Source organism: Bos grunniens, chromosome 1 (genome assembly GCF_055505025.1).
Source record: "Bos grunniens cultivar Pamir isolate PY7600 chromosome 1, Bosgru_T2T1.0, whole genome shotgun sequence".
Lineage (NCBI taxonomy): Eukaryota > Metazoa > Chordata > Mammalia > Artiodactyla > Bovidae > Bos > Bos grunniens.
The window spans coordinates 147046587-147067230 of NC_141165.1; the positions used below are offsets into that span (position 1 = coordinate 147046587).

General features: G+C 40.9%; 1 protein-coding gene across 8 annotated transcripts in view; it reads right to left on the bottom strand.

Annotated features, from left to right (window-relative positions):
* Window positions 1-20644, bottom strand: part of APP (amyloid beta precursor protein) — a 311691-nt gene that overhangs the window by 82991 nt on the left and 208056 nt on the right. For all 8 annotated transcript variants that reach the window (XM_086412582.1, XM_086412572.1, XM_086412568.1 and 5 more), the window contains 2 exons: window positions 15644-15718; window positions 14113-14271 (listed from right to left, as the gene is read on the bottom strand). In XM_086412582.1, coding sequence (XP_086268708.1) covers window positions 14113-14271; window positions 15644-15718 — 234 coding nt within the window. The remainder of the gene's footprint in view (window positions 1-14112; window positions 14272-15643; window positions 15719-20644) is intronic.

The window sequence follows — 20644 nt, forward strand, 5'->3', positions numbered from 1 at the left end:
TGAACATAGAAGTCTTGTACAAGCAACAGGAGCAATGGGATAAATTCTCATGACAGGCTCCATTCCGTGTTTCCTCCAGCTTTGGTAATATGGAGGCACTAGGTACACTCCCTCCCAGTATATCCAGATTACTGTTTGGCTTCCCATGTCGTAACAGAGCACAGCAGGACTCAGGCAAGGCCATCCCACATCCTTTCCCTCCTCCACAAGAAGGCGGATGACTTCCGAGTAGGGACAAGGTACCAAAGCCTCTATATATTCTATCCTAACAAGCTTTCTCTTCTTGGGGATCCAAGTATCTTTGTACTTCACAGTCTCATCTCAACTTTAGATTAATCCCTTTGTTCTTCTAATTATAGCTAACAAAAAGCTAGAACAATGTTAATCGCAAAAAGAGTAGAATAATTAACCCCAATCTGCAAACGGAAGAGAAGATCTTCCTAATTAAGCCACTTGTTCCAAGCTGTAAAATGGCAAACTTGGAAATTAAAGACAGGTGTTTATACTCTACTCTAAAATATAGAAAATAAGGGTGGTTTTAATCCTGTCATTCACAAATGAGGGGCATTTGGACTATTTGTCAAATCTGGTAGGTTTCATAATTTTTTTTCTGGGATAGTTTGCTAGTTCTCAGAAATAACTTATTTTATTTTAGTTACTATGACATAAGAAGAAATACATGTTTGGTCTCTGCCCCCAGTTCCTGACACAGAGCTCCTAATGCCCTTGTAAAATCTGGTGACCAGAGCATCTTTTGTTTTAATATTTGGTCTTAGTCTTTGATTCCAGACAGGAGAGCTTATTAGACTCTTGGAGGGTGCTTCATGTGCTAACGAGGTGACTCTTGGAGGATGGGAACTGGATGCTGGAGGAACCAACCCTGTGATTACAGGGGTTGTAGCTTTTGGCCAGATTATCTGACCTCCAGGGAGGGGACAGGGGCTGCAGATTGAGTTTAACCACCAGTGGTCAATGACTTAATCATTCATGGTTATCTATTGGAACCTTCGCCACCAAAAATCCCTTAAGAACGGAATGCAGAGAGCTTCCAGGTTGGAGAACACACTAGGGTGTGAGGAGGGTACCATGCCTGGAGAGGGCGTGCAGACTCCATACCCCTTCCCCACATACCTTGCTCTATAGTCTCTTCCATATGGCTGTTCCTGAGTCCTATCCTTTTTAATAAACTGCTAGGAGTAAATACAGTTCTTACTGTGAGTTGTTCCAGGGAATTATCAAATTTGAGGAGGGTCCCCCCCACCGACTTACAGCTAGTCCATCAGAAATACAAGGTGAAAATCTGGGATTTGTGACTGGCTTTGAACCCTTAACCCATGGGGATCTACATGAAGTAGGGCTTGTGATATCAGAATTCTTTCACGTGAGGGAAAACTTCCCATATATTTGGTGTCGGAGTACTGAGAGTAAGTAGTTCTTCCCTTAGTTACACAGACCCAAGCTACACATTAGTGAAGACAACACATAGAACTGAAATTTAGGGCCTGGTTTTTGGATCAGCTTAGATCCATTGGATACAGAGCTTGGATCTGCTGACCGGCGAGCAAAGAGGGGCCAGGAATTGTTTGGACTTGTATGTCTTCAATTCTTATTTAGTTACTCAGTGAGACATATTGAAGCACTTAACGATGAACAGGATTATTAATGCAACCCAGACAGCAAAGCCCACAGAGTTGAAGAAATCGTAAACAAAAGATGTTTTAAAATACCAGACCCTTGGGAAGATTTGTCAAGTGGTCTGATCATCTGACAAACGCCAACTGTGACACAGTCTTGACTTCTTAAGAGAGAGTTGCAGCAGTATGCTTCAATCTTGTATATTCACACTTAGATTTTGGCATTTTTACTTCACAAATCCTCTAACTGGCTACACCATGTTCAAAGATAGGCACATGTATATTTATTTCAATTTCACCCTCTTCTCATACTACCTAACCACCCTTGATCTAACCACAGGGCTCTGACTTGCTAGAAATAGTATAAGGAAACTCAAGATAAAGCTTATGTTGGGGAGGAAGAAATTTTCTTCTAGGCTTCCAGGTTATTCCGGCTGATCTAAGAATTAAATTGACATGAGACAGATTAAGAGGAGGAAAATCAAACAGAAGTTGAAAAACATGTATACATGGGAGAGACCCAGGAAAACTGAGTAATACACCAAAATGACAGAAAGCCCCACCTTAAATACTACTCTCAGCTACAGACAAGAGGATGTTGGAGGTTTGGGACTTCAAAGGGGAGGAAGGCAATTAACACGGAGGAGGGGGAAAGAAATCAAATGCTTGGTAGACAAGTGTTTGCTGGGCCATGCAGAAGCAATGGGACACAGAAGAATTTTAACAGATTTTCCTCTGTGTCTATGCACCTAGTTCATACTCCAGTTATCTATGGTGACAACTCCCTCCCTCAAACAGGTCCTCTGTCTATATTCTTTTAGGCACTGAGGTACAAGGAAGCTCAAAGATTCTTCCTGAGTCTTTTGGGTCTCAAAAATAATCAGCCTAAGTTAATCCTCGTGCCAAAGAGACACATTCCGGGGTGGTAAATTTTGCTCCCCTACACTTACAGAAATCCAAATATAACCTAGGACCTTTAAACTGATCCATGGAGGAGCTTCCTAAAACGAGTGAACTTCCTGAAACCCATGTGCAATTTTGTGTGCACACATGCGAGTTTCTAGGGAGAGGATCTCTTATTGCTATCTGTTCTGTAGAGCAGATAACTGTAAGACCAGACATTAAGTAGCTGCTGGATTATTAAATAATGTACAATGAATTTCTTCAAAAAACTGAAATATTTATGTCTTCATTATGGGTTTTAAAATAAAACATCATGAGAAACACTGGGCTGGATGAAGCACAAGCTGGAATCAAGACTGCCAGGAGAAATATCACTAACCTCAGATACGCAGATGACACCACCCTTATTGCAGAAAGTGAAGAAGAACTAAAGAGCCTCTTGATGAAAGTGAAAGAGGAGAGTGAAAAAGTTGGCTTAAAGCTCAACATTCAGAAAACGAAGATCATGACATCTGGTCCCATCACTTCATGGCCAATAGATGGGGAAACAGTGGAAACAGTGGCTGACTTTATTTTTTGGGGCTCCAAAATCACTGCAGATGGTGACTACAACCACGAAATTAAAAGACATTCCTAGGAAGGAAAGTTATGACTAACCTAGACAGCACATTAAAAAGCAGAGACATTACTTTGCCAACAAAGGTCCGTCTAGTCACAGCTATGTTTTTTTCCAGTGGTCATTTATGGATGTGAGAGTTGGACTACAAAGAAAGCTGAGCCCAAAGAATTAATGCTTTTGAACTGTGGTATTGGAGAAGACTCTTGAGAGTCCCTTGGACTGCAAGGAGATCTAACCAGTCCATCCTAAAGGAAATCAGTCCTGAATATTCATTGGAAGGACTGATGTTGAAGCTGAAACTCCAATACTTTGGCTACCTGATGCGAAGAGCTGACTCTTTTGAAAAGACCCTGATGCTGAGAATGACTGAAGGCGGGAGGAGAAGGGGACAACAGAGGATGAGATGGCTGGATGGCATCACTGACTCAATGGACATGAGTTTGAGTAAACTCCGCAAGTTGGTGAAGGACAGGGAGGCCTGGCATGCTGCAGTCCATGGGGTCATAAAGAGTCAGACACAACTGAGCTACTGAACTGAACTGAATGGGTTTTTAAGAATGAACAAAAATAGGTATGGTAAAGAACCTGCCAGCCAATGTAGGAGACATAAGAGACATGGGTGTAATCCCTGGGTTGGGAAGATCCTCTGGAAGAGGGCACGGTAACCCACTCCAGTATTCTTGCCTGGAGAAGCCCAAGGACGGAGGAGCCTGGTGGGCTACAGTCCATGGGGTGACAAAGAGTTGGATATGACTGAAGAGACTTAGCATGGCACAGCACATGCAACTTTTGCTAGAGCAAAATATGACATATCCCAGTACTGTCTGTTTGACAGCGTTGGATAAAAAGCTGTTTTGACTTAGAAGCCATGACTAAGTAGGGCTGTGCCATGGAGGGAATCTGGGTGATGAACATGGACTCAGAGGCACACGACAGCTTTCAAGCTCATGCCTTGCTTAAACACTTCTTATCTTTCTATATACTTAATTCAAATTCAATTAAGAACAGAAAACACTATTGTCTCTCACCACACACTTCCCACTGGTCTTTAGTCAGATCTCTTTATTCAGCTTGGTAAAGATTCAAAGCAAGGTAAAGAGGTAATACTGACAGGCTTTTCCAGAATAGCATGCAAACCACACAGCATAGTTTATAGGACTTTGTCTAATAAATGCAAACTCTCCCATTTGTCTTTCTACCAACCATTTGATATGAAGTGTGTCCTTAAACGCTCTCAAGTTAACAAGTTCCCTTGTGCTTACCAATTTTTACAAATCTCAACTAAAAAGAAATGAATGGAGAATATATAAAGTACAGGGTAGTTACATTTCCCAAAGATGATTTTCAAGCTGGCAGTCTTTTAAGTACATTCTGATCAGCTTTACAAAATTCCGATTATACTCAAAACTTGAAGGTGGAATGTCAAACTCATTTCCCTCAATGCCTTCATGTATTAAGATCTCAGCAAATGACTTTTCACTTTATCCATTATATTGACTGACTTAGCTGGCACTTCCTCATGCTGTCACTAGTTTGCCTGCCATGACACACCAACCAATTACTGTCCTTTTTAAAAAAAAATTGCTGGCCTTTATTTTCTCCAACAATTGCTACTTTCTTATCAAACACATATTACCCTAATGTTAAAGTCTGCATAATAGCATTGAGCAAAATCTCAATGTAGGGAAAAAACCATGCTTCTTAATGGTAAATCTCACAAAGAATTCAGTAAAGAATTGTATGAAGACATTTCAGGAATCTCAACAAAATTTAACATTTGGCTGAACTGATCTAGTATGCTGTTACTGGGAGTGTGAATTGGTAGAGCCATTATGGAAGACAGGGTGCAGATTTCTCAAAAAATTAAAAATGGATTTACCATATGATCCAGTGATTGACCCTTCGATATTTATACAAAAGATATAATAGTGAAAGTGTTAGTCGCTCAGGCGTGTCCGGCTCTTTGTGATCCCATGGACTGTAGCCCACCAGGCTCCTCTGTCCATGGAATTCTCCAGGCAAGAATACTGAAGTGGATTGCCATGCCCTCCTCCAGGGGGTCTTCCTGACCCAGGGGCTGAATCTGCATCTCCTGCATTACAGGCAAATTCGTCACCAACTGAGTCACAAGGGAAGCCCTATACAAAGGAAATGAGGACGCTACTTTGGAAAGATACATGCACTACATTGTTCGCAGAAGCCTTATGTGCAATAGCCAAGATATAGAAGAAACCTAAGTGCCAGAGACTAGAGAAAGAACATGTGGTATACACACACACACAGTAATATCAGCCACAAAACATAATGAAATTTTATCATTTGTGACAACAAGGATGGGCCTGGGCGGGAGAGAGGGCATTTTACACTTAGTGAAATAAACCAAAGACAAATGCTGTGGTTTTCACTTATATGAGGAATCCAACAAAACAAAAGAAATCAGCAAATACAGCAAAACAGAAACAGACTCACAGATACAGAGAGAAAATGAATGGTCCCCAGCAGGAGGAGAGAAAGAATGGGTGAACTTGGTGAAGGAGATTACTAGGTAGAAACTTCCAGTTGTAAAAGGAACAGTCTCAGAGATGTAATGCACAACATGTGGAACACAGTCAGTAATATTAGAATAACTGTATGATATACAATCTATAAAGAATAAAAAACACATTATTATGTTTTGTACCTGAAATTAATATAATGTAAGTCAACTACACTTCAGTCAAAAGAAAAAAATAAAAGGAAAAGAAATGAGGAAGGAAAGCGAACAGGTGCTAAAGAAACTGCCAGTTTTTTTTTCTCTCAATTAAATGTCAAGAGTCTGAGTATGAAGCATCAGATACAAGCATGAAATTAAGTTTAGTATGGATAAAATGGCTGCAATGTAGTATTTAGTATTCACATTTAGTACAGATAAGATATTTCATGAGACACAGGGAAAAAAACCACTTCTGGCACACAGACATACAGATAGACAGACAGATACATATGAATGGATGTTTTCTAACAGAAGATTTAGACTGACTATCTGTAAAGACACCCAAAATTTTAGAATTACAAAGAAAGCTTCAGTTTTTTGTCTCTCATCTTCAAAACCACATTTCAGTCCACAATAATTAGGCGCTCCTAAATTTTTCCAGATCTAAGCCTACGACAGCAAGTTTATTTTAAACAGAAATTACCATGCAGCCTTTTGGGCTTCCCAGGTGGCCTAGTGGTAAAAAACCTGCCAGTGAAGGAGATGCAAGAGATGTGGCTTCAATCCCTGGGTTGGGAAGATTCCCTGGAGGAGGGCATGGCATTCCACTTCAGTATTCTTGCCTGGAGAATGCCACGGACAGAGGACCCTGGCGAGCTAAAGTCCATGGGGTTGCAAGGAGTCAGACATAACCGAAGCATCTTAGCATGCATGCAGGCTTTGGTTTATCTGTACAGGATCCCACGTAAGTCTAGTTTCTCTTCAGATTACAGAGGATTTTGAACAGTCAGGCAATATAATAATCTTTTCTCCATCTATGAAGTAGACCCTGCCAATTACAGGAGGGAAGGCTCACACAGTATGTAAGTCAATAGTTCATGAAGCCAGGAGTTGCTTAAATTTGAGCTCTGTTAAAGTAAGAAGCCAAAGTCCTACATTTGGTGATGATTTAGTTTAAAGTAGTACATATGTTCAGTAGGTTAAAGGCCTCCAAGGGTGATGGAAGGTTAACCACGTGTGATGCAACTTTATTGACTATGCCGAAGCCTTTGACTGTGTGGATCATAACAAACTGTAAAGAATTCTTAAAGAGATGGGAATACCAGACCACCTGACCTGCCTCCTGAGAAATCTGTATGCGGGTCAAGAAGCAACAGTTAGAACCGGACATAGAAAAATGGACTGGTTCCAAATTGGGAAAGGAGTATTCAAGGCTGTATATTGTCACCCTGCTTATTTAACTTATATGCAGAGTACATTGGGGCTTCCCTGATAGCTCAGTTGGTAAAGAATCCACCTGCAATCCAAGAGACATTGGTTCGATTCCTGGGTGGGGAAGATCCGCTAGAGAAGGGACAGGCTACCCACTCCAGTATTCCTGGGCTTCCCTTGTGGCTCAGCTGGTAAAGAATCTGCCTGCAATGTGGAAGACCTGGGTTTGATATCTGGGTTGGGAAGATCCCCTGGAGAAGGAAAGGCAGAATATATCGTGTGAAATGTTGGGCTGGATGAAGCACAAGCTGGAATCAAGACTGCCGGGAGAAATATCAATAACCTCAGATACGCAGATGACACTGACCTTATGAGAGAAAGCAAAGAGGAACTAAAGAGCCTCTTCATAAAAGTGAAAGAGGAGAATGAAAAAGCTGGCTTAAATTTCAACATTCAAAAAAAGAAGATCAAGGCATCCAGTCCCATCACTTCAAGGCAAATTGATGGGGAAACAATGGAAACAGTGACAGATTTTATCTTCTTGGGCTCCAAAATCACTGCAGATGGTGACTGCCACCATGAAATTAAGATGCTTGCTCTTTGGACCTAGAGAGCATATTAAAAAGCAGAAACAAAATTGCTTTGCCAACAAAGGTCTGTCTAGTCAAAGCTATGGTTTTTCCAGTTGTCACGTTTGGATGTGAGAGTTGCACTATAAAGAAAGCTGAGCGCCAAAGAATTGATGCTTTTGAACTGTGGTGTTAGAGAAGACTCTTGAGAGTTCCTTGGACTGCAAGGAGATCAAACCAGTCTATCCATTCTTTGGAAAATCATTCTTGAATATTCATTGGAAGGACTGATGCTGAAGCTAAAACTCCAGTCCTTTGGCCACCTGATGTGAGGAGCTGACTCACTGGAAAAGACCCTGATGCTGGGAAAGATGGAAGGCAGGAGGAGAAGGGGACGACAGAGGATGAGACGGTTGGATGGCATTGTGACTTGATGGACATGAGTTTGAGCAAGGTCCGGGAGTTGATGATGGACAGGGAGGCCTGGTGTGTGGCAGTCCATGTGGTTGCAAAGAATGGACATGACTGAGTGACTGAACTTAACTGATGCAACTTTGGAGAGGAATTTAACTTTTCTGGGGAAAAAAGTATACCTCTTTTTTTCTTCCAAGGAAACATATAGAGAAGTGAAAATTTTGAAGAGCTTGTCATTAGAAGAGGAGTCACTAGCCTTCTATAGATTAAGAGTTTATCCTAGTGGGGCTTCCCAGCTGGCACTAGTGGTAAAGAATCTTCCTGTCAATGCAGGAGATATAAGACACACGGGTTCCATCCCTGGGTCAAGAAGATCCCCTGGAATAGGAAGTGGCAACTACTCCAGTATTCTTGCCTGGAGAATCCCATGGACAGAGGAGCCTGGCGGGCTATAGTTCATGGGGTTACAAAGAGTTGGACAAGACTGAGTGACTGAGCATACAAAAGGACACAACTGTGGTCTAATTTTTATATTCCAGGGGATGGGAGTGGAAGGGGGAGGAGGATGAAAGGACAAGAATGGACTGTTTTAACAACTGTAATATTTTAAGTATATATACATGCTAAGTCACTTCAGTCGTGTCCGACTCTTTGCGACCCTATGTATGGACTGTAGCCTGGGGCGCTCCTCTGGCCATGGGATTCTCCAGGCAAAAATACTGGAGTGTGTTGCTATGGCCTCCTCTGATTCAAAAAGTGCACTTGTAGGTTGGGCACTGAATATTAGTCAGTAGGCATGTAATTAATCAAAAAAGGAAATCTGGAACATAAAGCAACACACAGATTCTGGGACTCACAAATGAAATTCATGGTAGAGTAAGGAATTCCAGTTGCACAAATACATCATCACGTCATACTCTCAAGCTTGGGTTTAAAAAAAAATAGAAATATGGATTAAACTTAAGCTTCAAAGGGACTATGTATAAACAATGCATGCTATTTCACACTCCCCACTTACAAAGTCTGAGACCATTTGGTACAATATGGTCAGGGTTAGTTTAGTTCAGTTCAGTTGTTCAGTTGTGTCCGACTCTTTGCAACCCCATGAACTGCAGCGTGCCAGGCCTCCTTGTCCATCACCAACTGCCAGAGTCTACTCAAACCCCTGTCCATTGAGTCGGTGATGCCATCCAACCATTTCATCCTCTGTCGCCCCCTTCTTCTCCTGCCCTCAATCTTTCCCAGCATCAGGGTCTTTTCCAGTGAGTGAGTCAGCTCTTCACATCAGGTGGCCAAAGGACTGGAGTTTTAGCTTCAGCATTAGTCCCTCCAATGAACACCCAGGACTGATATCCTTTAGGAAGGACTGGTTGGATCTCCCTGTAGTCCAGGGGACTCTCACGAGTCTTCTCCAACACCACAGTTCAAAAGCATCAATTCTTCGGCACTCAGCTTTCTTTATAGTCTAACTCTCACATCCATACATGACCACTGGAAAAACCATAGCCCTGACTAGACGGACCTTTGTTGGCAAAGTAATGTCTCTGCTTTTCAATATACTGTCTAGGTTGGGCATAACTTTCCTTTCAAGGAGTAAGCCTGTTTTAATTTCATGGCTGCAATCACCACCTGCATTTTAGAGCTCCCCAAAATAAAGTCAGCCACTGTTTCCACTGTTTCCCCATCTATTTGACCATCACTTTATGGTCAGGGTTAAGGGGATAATTATTCAGAAGGTGATATCAACTATAGAATCTATAGTAAAAACCTGGCTAATGCATTTTCTTATATTCAACTAACAATTATTAAATATTTCTTACTTTCCAGCCACTGAATTAAATATGAGGGAGATTTCAGAAACATTTTATTTATGACTCCAATACTAGACATGATCTTCCTCAGACAGTTATTGGCAAGCTCTTGATTTATGTCTTTCAACAGTAATATATAAACCTCCTAAGAAGGGATTTAGAATTTTCTCCCATTTTCTAAACTGCAGAGCTAAGTGTGTGTCAAGCTATAGGTTAAAATTCAAATAAAAGAGTCAGACAATGTCAATAACTTAACAGAAATGGTCAGTAATGGCATTGCAAAGAGTTGGACTCAGCAACTGAACAGCAACAATAATAGCTATTCTTGATCTTTGTTCTGTACAATCCCAGTTTTATTACATGGGAGAATTTTATGTATTTGTAGGTAAGACTTCAGTGTGAATACTTGGTTCAATCAATGACAATCTGATTTTTCTGACCGTAAAACAATTCTTCTTAATCCAATTTTCAATTTTCATTTCAAATAAACATGTCTAACCCTACATGATGTGATCAACAGACTCAGGGCAAGCTTAATTATGAGCAATCTGAATTTATCCCCTTTGATAACACAAGCAGCTTTGGCAAACATTCCTCTTGTTACAGTCTTTCCTGTGATGGCTGATGGGGCTGAACTGAAAGATCTGAAATGTGTGTTTGTTAAAGACTCCATTCAGTCCTCATTTTATTTTCAGCTCTGTCAATGACCATTTAGGAAAGATCTTACTTCAGAAATTGGACCTTTAGCTGCAGTCCTTCACTAAATGTCAGCTATGAAGGTTCTGCTCTCAACGCCCCCCACCCTGCCTATCTCTGGCAAATGATGTTGATGACCCAGATCTCAAAATCAAGTCCTATTAAAAAAAAAAGGGAGTGTAATTAAGGAACTCATTCTCCAAACATACTAAACAATTTTACTGAGCAGTGCTTGGACATAGTTTTTTTTTTTTTTCTGAATAGAAAATGAAAATGCTAATGTGAATATTCTTCATCAAAAGCTTATTGTTCTGAGAGGAAGCCTGGTCTGGTAGGAAGGCACTTCAGGGGTCAACTGTGATTCACAGATCCACCCTGTCCATTACCAATGGTGTCACCCTGGACCAGCCACTCAATCTCAGTGATGTCATTGGTAGAACAAGGTCAATACTATTTCATGATCTGGAAGAGTATCAGGAGCTCTTTCATGGTTCCTCTGAGTTTTCTGCACTAAATCTTAGTATAGAAAGAAAAATAAAAATGAGGAGAATAAATGCAAGTGGGTGACTTTTTGGTTTGGTTACATAATGTAGATACAGACTTCTACTTTCAGCCAAGATTTTGTAGAGGGAACCACGTTTACTCTGCTCCTGCTAGCAACCAATAAATGGACAAAATATCTAGAACTATATTTCTCTAAGATGTCAGATATCAGGTGAAGGACAGAGACCACCAAGAAATTAGAAACTAACACTGTGAGCTCTACGACTGCCTATGTTTACTGCCTTGAGTTTCTAGGCTACGGTTCCAGGTTTGGGAACCCAGTTAGAGCCTAGTAGATTCCAGAGAGCTGAAGACTTGGACTTGGAGTCCGGAGACATGGAGGTGCCTGACAATCAAAGGACAGAATACTGGAGAGGAAGGAGTTGTTTGGAGGGAGAATCTGGAGAGGATGCCCTATGAGGATGCAGCTGACTAGTGATGGGTATTAGTTTCACACACGTGAAGGAAACTGAGGCCACAGGAAAAAAATCATCCAAAAGGATTTGAGGTAAGTGTCTGGTGTTCACACAGGGTCAGAAATAGTACTTATTCCCATCATCCAGATGGAAAAACTCAACTTTCATTGATAATCCCTCTGTTTGCAAGTAATTTAACTGCCTTCTACAACAAAGCTCAGAAACAGTCTTTTTTTTTTTGCTGTTCAGTCACTAAGTTGAGTCCAGCTCTTTACAGTCCCATGGACTGAAGCATGCACTGTCTCCTGGAGTTTGCTCAAACTCATGTCCATTGAGTTGGTGACACTATCTAACAATCTCTCATCAAACCAGTCAATCCTAAAGGAAATCAACCCTGAGTATTCACTGGAAGGACTGATGCTGAAGTTCTAATACTTTGGCCACCTGATACGACAACTCATTTGAAAAGATCCTGATGCTGGGAAAGATTTAAAGCAGGAAAACAAGGGGACAACAGAAGATTAGGAATAGTTACAGGTATCCAAAAATACCCAGCACTCTCAAGGTGAACGTCACAATATCTGACAACTGATAAAAAAATTCCAAAGGTTCAAAAATTAAATAAAGATATGGAAGACATGAAACAAACAAAAATCCAGATTCACATTCTACATGTGAAAACTATAATATATGATATGAAAAACAGCCAAATGGGATTAAAGGCAAATTGAAATATACCAGGTTACAACATAATCAAATTGCTCTAAGCTAGTGATAAAGGAAAATATGCTAAAAGCAGCCAGATTAAAAAAAAAGACGTATTATTTAAAGAGAAGTAAAGAAAAGATGATATCAGTATTTTTGTTGCAAACAATGCAACTAAGAAGACAATGGAGCATCATCATTAAGGCAGCTGAAGAAAAACTTCAACCCAGAATTCTATTCTAGTAAAAATATCTTTTAAGACAAAGGTAAACTAAAGATATTTTCAGACATTCCTGAGCAAAGACTAAAATAATAAAGAGTTATAGTTAAAAGCCACCAAAGGATACAACACAGAATCATTAAATATATTAAATTAATCCAAAAGGTAGCCAAAAAAGAAAAAGGAATAAGGAACAACTTGGGACTAAAACCAAACAGCACGATGATAGATTTAGGCATAGTCATAACAGTAATTTCATTTAAATGGTCTTCTTAGTTAAAGGGGAAGTCCCAAGTAGGTGCTGCCCACAAGAAATGCCCTTCAAATATAAACAAATAGGCTAAACAAAAGCTCAAGGATGGAAAAATGATACAAGATGATACATTAATCAAAAGAAAGCTAGAGTAGCTTAATATCAGACACAGTAATTTCAGAGCAAACAATGTGACTATGGATAAAGGAGGCCATTTCACAATGATTGTGGTGGAGGGTGGTAGAGAGAATGTAACAACACTGAATATTTATGCCCCTAAAAGCAGAGCCTCTGGGGACTTCCATGGTGGTGCAGTGGCTAAGACTCCACACTCCCAATGTAGGGGGCTGGGTTTGACCCCTGGTTAGGGAGCTAGATCCACATACTGCCACTAAGAGTTTGTATGCCACAACTAAAGATTTTGCAAGCCTCAAGGAAGATCCAAGATGCCTCGTGCCACAATGAAGACCTGGTGCAGCCAAACAAACAAACAAATGAAAAGCCCAGAGCCTCAAAGTACAGAGAGCAAAACCTGAGGGCATCACATCAGAAAGGGATCAATCCACAATCACAGTTGGGAATTTCAAAATCCCTAACTCGGTAATGGACAGAACAAATGGACATAATGCACACAGACTCAAGCTCAGAATGTTCCTTACATCTCATGTAAGCTCTCCTTGAAGCCTCCTTGAGGAGATCTAGGCATGCACGGCTTGGTAAGCCTTTCTGGGCATTTATCCCTGAACACAAATAAACTCCTCCGCTGTGGACATCATGACCAAATAAGGCTCTTACCCCTGGAGAATATGGCTGCTGCTACCAGCAGGAAATGTGAGTTCCTCTTATTCCATGAAAACTCCTCATGACCTAGCCAAATCTCGGATTTTGTTGATCTCAGTTACATCACGTGACCAGATTACATCTAAATTCCTTCCAGATACTGTGGTTCCCTGACTTCAGCAGTTCTATGAATGGTCATCATCCAAGGCTTCCCAGGTGGTAAAGGACCCTCCTGCCAGTGCAGGAGATGTAAGCGATGCAGGTTTGATCCTTGGGTTGGGAAGATCTCTTGGAGGAGACCACAGCTACCCACTCTAGTATTCTTGCCTGAAGAATCCCATGGGCAGAGGAGGCTGGCAGATTACAGTCCACAGGGTCTAGAAGGATCGGACACAACTGAACAATTCAAATCAGGTCTTACACTGTGAGTCCCTGGGAAGCCCGTGTGACTCCTCTGCGTAAAGTTGTGTCTATTGTGCAGAGATGGCCCTGGGACACTTTAACCTTCAAGATAAAACAGGCTGAGGTTGAACCTGTGAATAAGGGTGCTTTTGGCATTTCTCCTGATGTCTTTCTAATGGCCTTCTGTCCCCATGTCCCCACGCCTACTGTCTGCTGTGTCCAGAGAGGTGAAGGGATGCCTACCCGAGGGGGCACAGCCTGCAGGGCAGTGATGTAGTTCTCCAGGGCCAGCCGGCGGCGGTCGTTGAGCATGGCTTCCACCCTGGCCATGTGCGTCTCCACCAGCTGCTGCCTCTCGTTGGCCGCTTCCTGCTCCAGAGACTCCACCTTCTCCTGGAAATGCTGCCATCACAAACACAGGCATGTGACAATCGGGAACTGGACAAATGGGATGGAGAAGCAGATTCAAGGCTTTTTTTTTTACCCTTGAATTATACACAGTATTTTATTTACATTATTTTAAATTTTAAATTATTTAAATTATTTAATTAACATCACCAAGTTAATTAGCATTGCAAATGTTACATCTAGTTATAGCTAAGGAATAGGCTCCCTGATGGCTCCTGGTAAAGCTAACATCCTTTCTGGTAAACCAACCTTCCCTGATGGTTCAGACGGTAAAGAATCTGCCTGCAAAGATGGAGACCTGGGTTCAATTCCTGGATTGGGAAGAAGGCCTGGAGAAGGGAATGGCTACCCACTTCAGTCTTCTGGCTGGGAGAATTCCATGGACAGAGGAGCCTGGCAGGCTACAACCCTTGATACCTCAAAGAGTTGGACACGACTGAGCAACTATGCACTCAACAGGCTCAGTAGTAAGAGGAATCCGCCTGCCAATGCAGGAGATGTGGGTTCAGTCCCTGAGTTGGGAAGATCCCTGGAGAAGGAAATGGTAAACCACTCAGGATTCTTGTCTGGGCTATCTCATGGACAGAAGAGCCTGGCGGGCTACAGTCCACGGGGTCCCAAGAGTCAGACACAACTTAGTGACGAAATGGCAGCAGCATCCACAAAACACTGAGTTTTAACAAGCCCTTCAGATGATTCTGCTACTGTACTAAGTTCCAATCTTTTAAAAGTGATATCATACTTCATTCTATTCAAAGAGTTCAGTCATTTCAACATTTTGAGTAATTCAGCACGTTTTATGGGTTCTCCTCACTTCCCTGCTTTCCATCCCCAGATAATTTCTCAATGTAAATTCATTATTTTATATGGTCCCTAAAAATCGATTTGACTAACCATAATGCAGGATAAATACATGTATTCTCGAAACTCTGAATTGCATGCCTGTTAAGAAAACTCCTCTCTTACTCAAAACTTTAAGAAAATGACCATGATAATCTCATGGTTTACTGAAGGTAATGTTAAGAGGAGTTCCTGTCAAAAATTCAATTTATCATGTAAATTGGCCATGGGGAAGAAGTAGCAGGAGACTATGGCAACCTAAAAGCTATATTATTAATAAAAATTGGGCTTTCGGTAATAATATGACTTTTACAGAAATGAATTATAACAAGCTGTTTGGGAGCAAATATTAGGCAGGGTTTAAGCAACTGATTTACTAGATATTGATTAGCAACAGTTGAATTTGAGAGAAATAATGAGCAATCATGCACATGAGGTTTTAGCAGACGCTGGAAAAGGTGCAGGCACTCCATCAACACGGGTTGTGGGCATGTGCTGCTCCATGGTGGATATGAGATGGGTTTACCTGGATCACTGCCTTCTTATCAGCTTTAGGCAAGTTCTTTGCTTGACGTTCTGCCTCTTCCCACTCTCTCATGACCTACGGAAGGAATAAATCAATTGAAAACCATCAATTTTTCTTTCAAATACACATTTCATGAGCTACATCACTGTTTTTTTCTACATTTGGCATTTTATTAAAAATTTGTTCTTACAGATTTTTTTTAAAATGTGAAACATTTTAAAAGTCTTTATTGAATTTGTTACAATGTTGCTTCTGTTTTATGTTTTGGCCAGGAGGCACGTGGGATCTTAGCTCGCTCACCAGGGATCAAACCCGTATCTTCTGCATCAGAAGGCGAAGTCTTAACCACCGGACTTCCAGGAAAGTTCCATACACTTGACATTTTAAATATGCAAAAAAAAAGATCACATTCTATCCCCAGATCAATAATATCTAACCTCCCACTAAGATGTAAATAATTTGTCACAGCAGTATAGTAAACATACATGCACACATTTATTGCAAGGACACGGCCCTTTGACGGCTTCCCTGGCGACTCAGACAGTAAAGAATTGGCCTGCAATGCGGGAGACCTGGGTTTGATCCCTGGGTTGAGAAGATCCCCTGGAGGAGGGCATGGTTACCCACTCTAGTATTCTTGCCTGGAGAATCCCCATGGACAGAGGACACTGGCGAGTGACAGTCCATGGGGTCGCAAAGAGTCAGACATGACTGAGCAACTAAGCACATAGCTCTTTGAAACAAAGCTGGTTTTTTTCTTTTCCTGAGAAATAGCCGCAAGTCATTTTATTTGATGTGCACAAATGCCGATTCATAAAACGCGTAGATTTTCTGAACAAGGTTTTCCAACATTATATTCAGTATACTGGTTTTAGTCTTTGGTGAAGGTAAGTTATAAAATCTCAATTCTATATTTTTCAAACAGGACAAAGGAGAACAAAACCATACATAACATTTTATGCATGTGTATATAAGCAGTGAACACAGTGCCAAAAAGAAGTACATAATGGAGGCAGGAAAGAAGACTTCTGTTGTCACAAATCCTAAGATGCCTCCCACCGAAGAACTGAGGATGATTAGAACCTTCTGCTTGCCAAGTCAGCTCATAAACAGCAGACAATGCTCTAGATTCCTCCACACGTTCCAGGACAGTACACATTATAATGTTCTGAATGTAGCAGAAAGCATTCTTGGTAACACTAATTTAGTAACCAGGCTAATCTGTTTTTCAGGAAAATAAGACTTCCTCCTCTCATCCATAATGTTCACTTGGGATTTCTCTAAGAGAAGTTCACCCACTGATCTGAATGCAGAGGAAAAGTCTGCAGCTGTGGATGCTGTTGAAAGAAAATGATACTTGATTCTTACCACCTACAGCTTCCTTTTCCTTTTCAAGAGTACCACTCACTATCAAGTAGGGTTTTTAAAGTGTAGCTCATACCTGAGAAAGGTAAGATAAAGAAAAGAAAGATGCAGTAAGCAAAATAATGGTCTGTTGACAGCTGTGTACTTGTAGACTTGGTGGATACACAGAGCAGAGACAGTGATTTCTGTACTGTAAGAGCCTGTTATTTACAAGCACTTATTCCTAAGGAATTGTCTTTTTTCCTGACATCCTTCAAGATAACAACAACAACAAAAAAGCGTTCCATAAATAACTATGGATAGAGAAGTTCTATGAGAATATCACATCATCAAGACAGTTTTAAATTATTTATTGTTATTAGCTTTGATTCATTGTAGAAAATACAGGACAGGCTTCATGTTGCTTTCATGAAATTATGAGGAAAAAGGATGGAATGAATTTTCTATCACAAGTGCAAGTGAAAGTTGCTCAGTTGTGTCTGACTCTTGGCAACTCCATGGACTATACAGTCCATGGAATTCTCCAGGCCAGAACATGGGAGTGGGTAGCTGTTCCCTTCTTCAGGGTCTCTTCCTAACACAGGGACAGAAGCCAGGTCTCCTGCATTGCAGGCACATTCTTTACCATCTGAGCCACCAGGGAAGCCCCTATTACAAGCGAAGAGCATATAAAAAATAATCTAGCATGTTCAGAGAAAAATTGAGAGACACCAGGCTGCTATGAACAAGAACAGAATACTGAAGGAATGAAACACATTCCCCCAGATACTTCGGTGGCTCCAAGAAGTTAATGAAGGGCACTTGTGAGATGAGGCAACCGAAGGCTACTTCTACTTTATAGATGAGATAAGCCTTGCAATAAAAATACTTCAATTTCCTGCCTCGAGAATGTTCACGGCGGCTGTATTCTACTATGAATTCCTCACGTAAGGAATCTCAAAATTAGTTTGAGAGAGAAATCAAATGTTTTATTGGAATGTGAAGAACTGATTTCCTGTATTACATCTGAAATTTACCATCTCCCTTTCAATATTCAGAACTTTCAGCTTTGAGCAGGGGAATCCATGGAATAATTAAGGAGACTTACTTAGCTAAAAAAAGCCTCGATGAAAGTGAAAGAGGAGAGTGAGAAAGCTGGCTTGAAGCTCAATACTCAGAAAATGAAGATCATGGCATCTGGTCCCATCACTTCATAGGAAATAGATGGGGAAACAGTGGAAACAGTGTCAGACTTTATTTTTTGGGGCTCCAAAATCACTGCAGATGGTGATTGCAGCCAGGAAATTAAAAGACGCTTACTCCTTGGAAGGAAAGTTATGACCAACCTAGATAGCATATTCAAAAGCAGAGACATTACTTTGCCAACAAAGGTCCGTCTAGTCAAGGCTATGGTTTTTCCAGTGGTCATGTATGGATGTGAGAGTTGGACTGTGAAAAAAGCTGAGTGCAGAAGAATTGATGCTTTTGAACTGTGGTGTTGGAGAAGACTGTTGAGAGTCCCTTGGACTGCAAAGAGATCCAACCAGTCCATTCTAAAGGAAGTCAGTCCTGGGTGTTTACTGGAAGGACTGATGCTAAAGCTGCAACTCCAGTACTTTGGCCACATCATGTGAAGAGTTGACTCATTGGAAAAGACTCTGATGCTGGGAGGGATTGGGGGCAGGAGGAGAAGGGGACAACAGAGGTGAGATGGCTGGATGGCATCACTGACTTGATGGACATGAGTTTGAGTGAACTCCGGGAGATGGTGATGGACAGGGAGGCCTGGCATGCTGGGATTCATGGGGTCGCAAAGAGTTGGACATGACTGAACTGAACTGAACTTAACTAATAAATTGAAAATAAGCATTCCTATAAAAATGAAATAAATTTTTGATTCTCAGAGCAACTGAAGAATATCTACACCTTTGTGAATAAAATAGCGTGCCTGCACCATCACACTAGGCCTACTTACTGAAAGATAGACACACAGTGGGCGCAGTAGCTCCTTTTGAACAAATGGTTTCCACTGAGGTTCACTGATAATGCATCAGATCACTCTTGACCTGCTAAATACCAGCTCCAGGATTGAGAGCTCTACAAAACCTCTTTTGTTTGATTGATTCCTCACACCAGCCTGTGAGATTAGGCATGGACATCCCCATTTTTACAAACCAGGTTAAGTTACCTGCTCAAAGTCAGGCAGGAAAAAAATGGAGAAGGACAGATGTAAACTGAGATCTCTGTGGCTCTAAAGACCATGTTACTGTCCCCTGTAGCCCAATCGGCCGTGATATAACGGCAAATCCAACAGGTGAGCTAAGTTTATTTATATTTGGTGACAGGAGAAAAGGCTGTTCCTAAGATACTGATGCTTATCTTAAAAATAACAAATGTCGAGAAAGGTCAACTTCCATTTTGAAGAACTTCATTTGAAGGATATATTAAAACCATTAAATAATACGTAATAAATGATTGGATTCTTGTATTTGCTAGATACTATTCATAACACATGTGTGTGTTAGTCACTCAGTCATGTCCGACTCTCTGTGACCCCATGGTCTGCAGCCCACCAAGCTCCTCTGTCCATGGGATTCTCCAGGCAAAAATACCGGAGTTGGCTGCCATTCCCTTTTCCGTTCACAACAGAAAACAACAAAAGTCTGTAAGTTCAGAGTTATCATGAGCCCCAACAACAAAAACACTCCAAATACCCAAACCCTTCAAATTCTCTGTAAGAAAACAAATAACAAAAACTATAATAAAAATCATTTTAAAACATGATATTTTTAAATTAAAAATTCTCTAGATCTAGACTGCACAGTGGCCCCCTATAGTCTTATAAAGCAATTTTCCACTGCATGCACAGAAGTATCAGTATCATTTGGATTTATAGGTCTTCAAAGACTTGGCTGCTTCATGCAGAGAAAATGACAACTAATACAGAGAGATTTAGGAGGCAGGCAAGTTCAAAGTCAAACAGTGCCCAGAATTCAGTACATTAAATTATGATGATAAATGTTGATCTCAAGCATCTCATACTTCCATGATCACTGGGATGTAACAGACAACATTCTCTGCTCCAGGATAACATTCTTTAAATTATCTCAGATATGGGTAATGACTAGAAGACAAAGAAAGTCCATCAAAACATATATGAACGAAGTCATGGCTTAAACAGGTGTGCTAAACTGAAATGAAGTTACTCTTCTGGAGAGATCTATAGTATCTGAAAAGAATATTTGACATCCGTTTAATTCATAGAATCAAAATGACCAATAAATACTGAGAAGAATTCAGAATCTGTCTTTTCTTTAAAAAAATAGTGATTAGGTGGGTTCAAGATAGAAGTGTAAGGTTAGGAAGGCACCTTATACACATGTATAGGGACTGAACAATTATAATCCACCTGGAGGAATAAAACTGGCAAGCAAAATATTTAATTAAATACAAAGAGGAATGACTTTGTCCCACTCTGAGGACTATGTGACTGTGAGCAATGACTGAGAAGCGTTCACGTGAAGAAGAGTTGGTTCCTTTCCAGAGTTCAACGCTGAGACCAAAGAGAAGTCCACGATGAGCTGAACGTGTGTTGAGCAGAGTGGTTTAAGGCTGCCTATACGAGGATGTTGGCAGTTGAGGTAGGAGAGGAAGTAC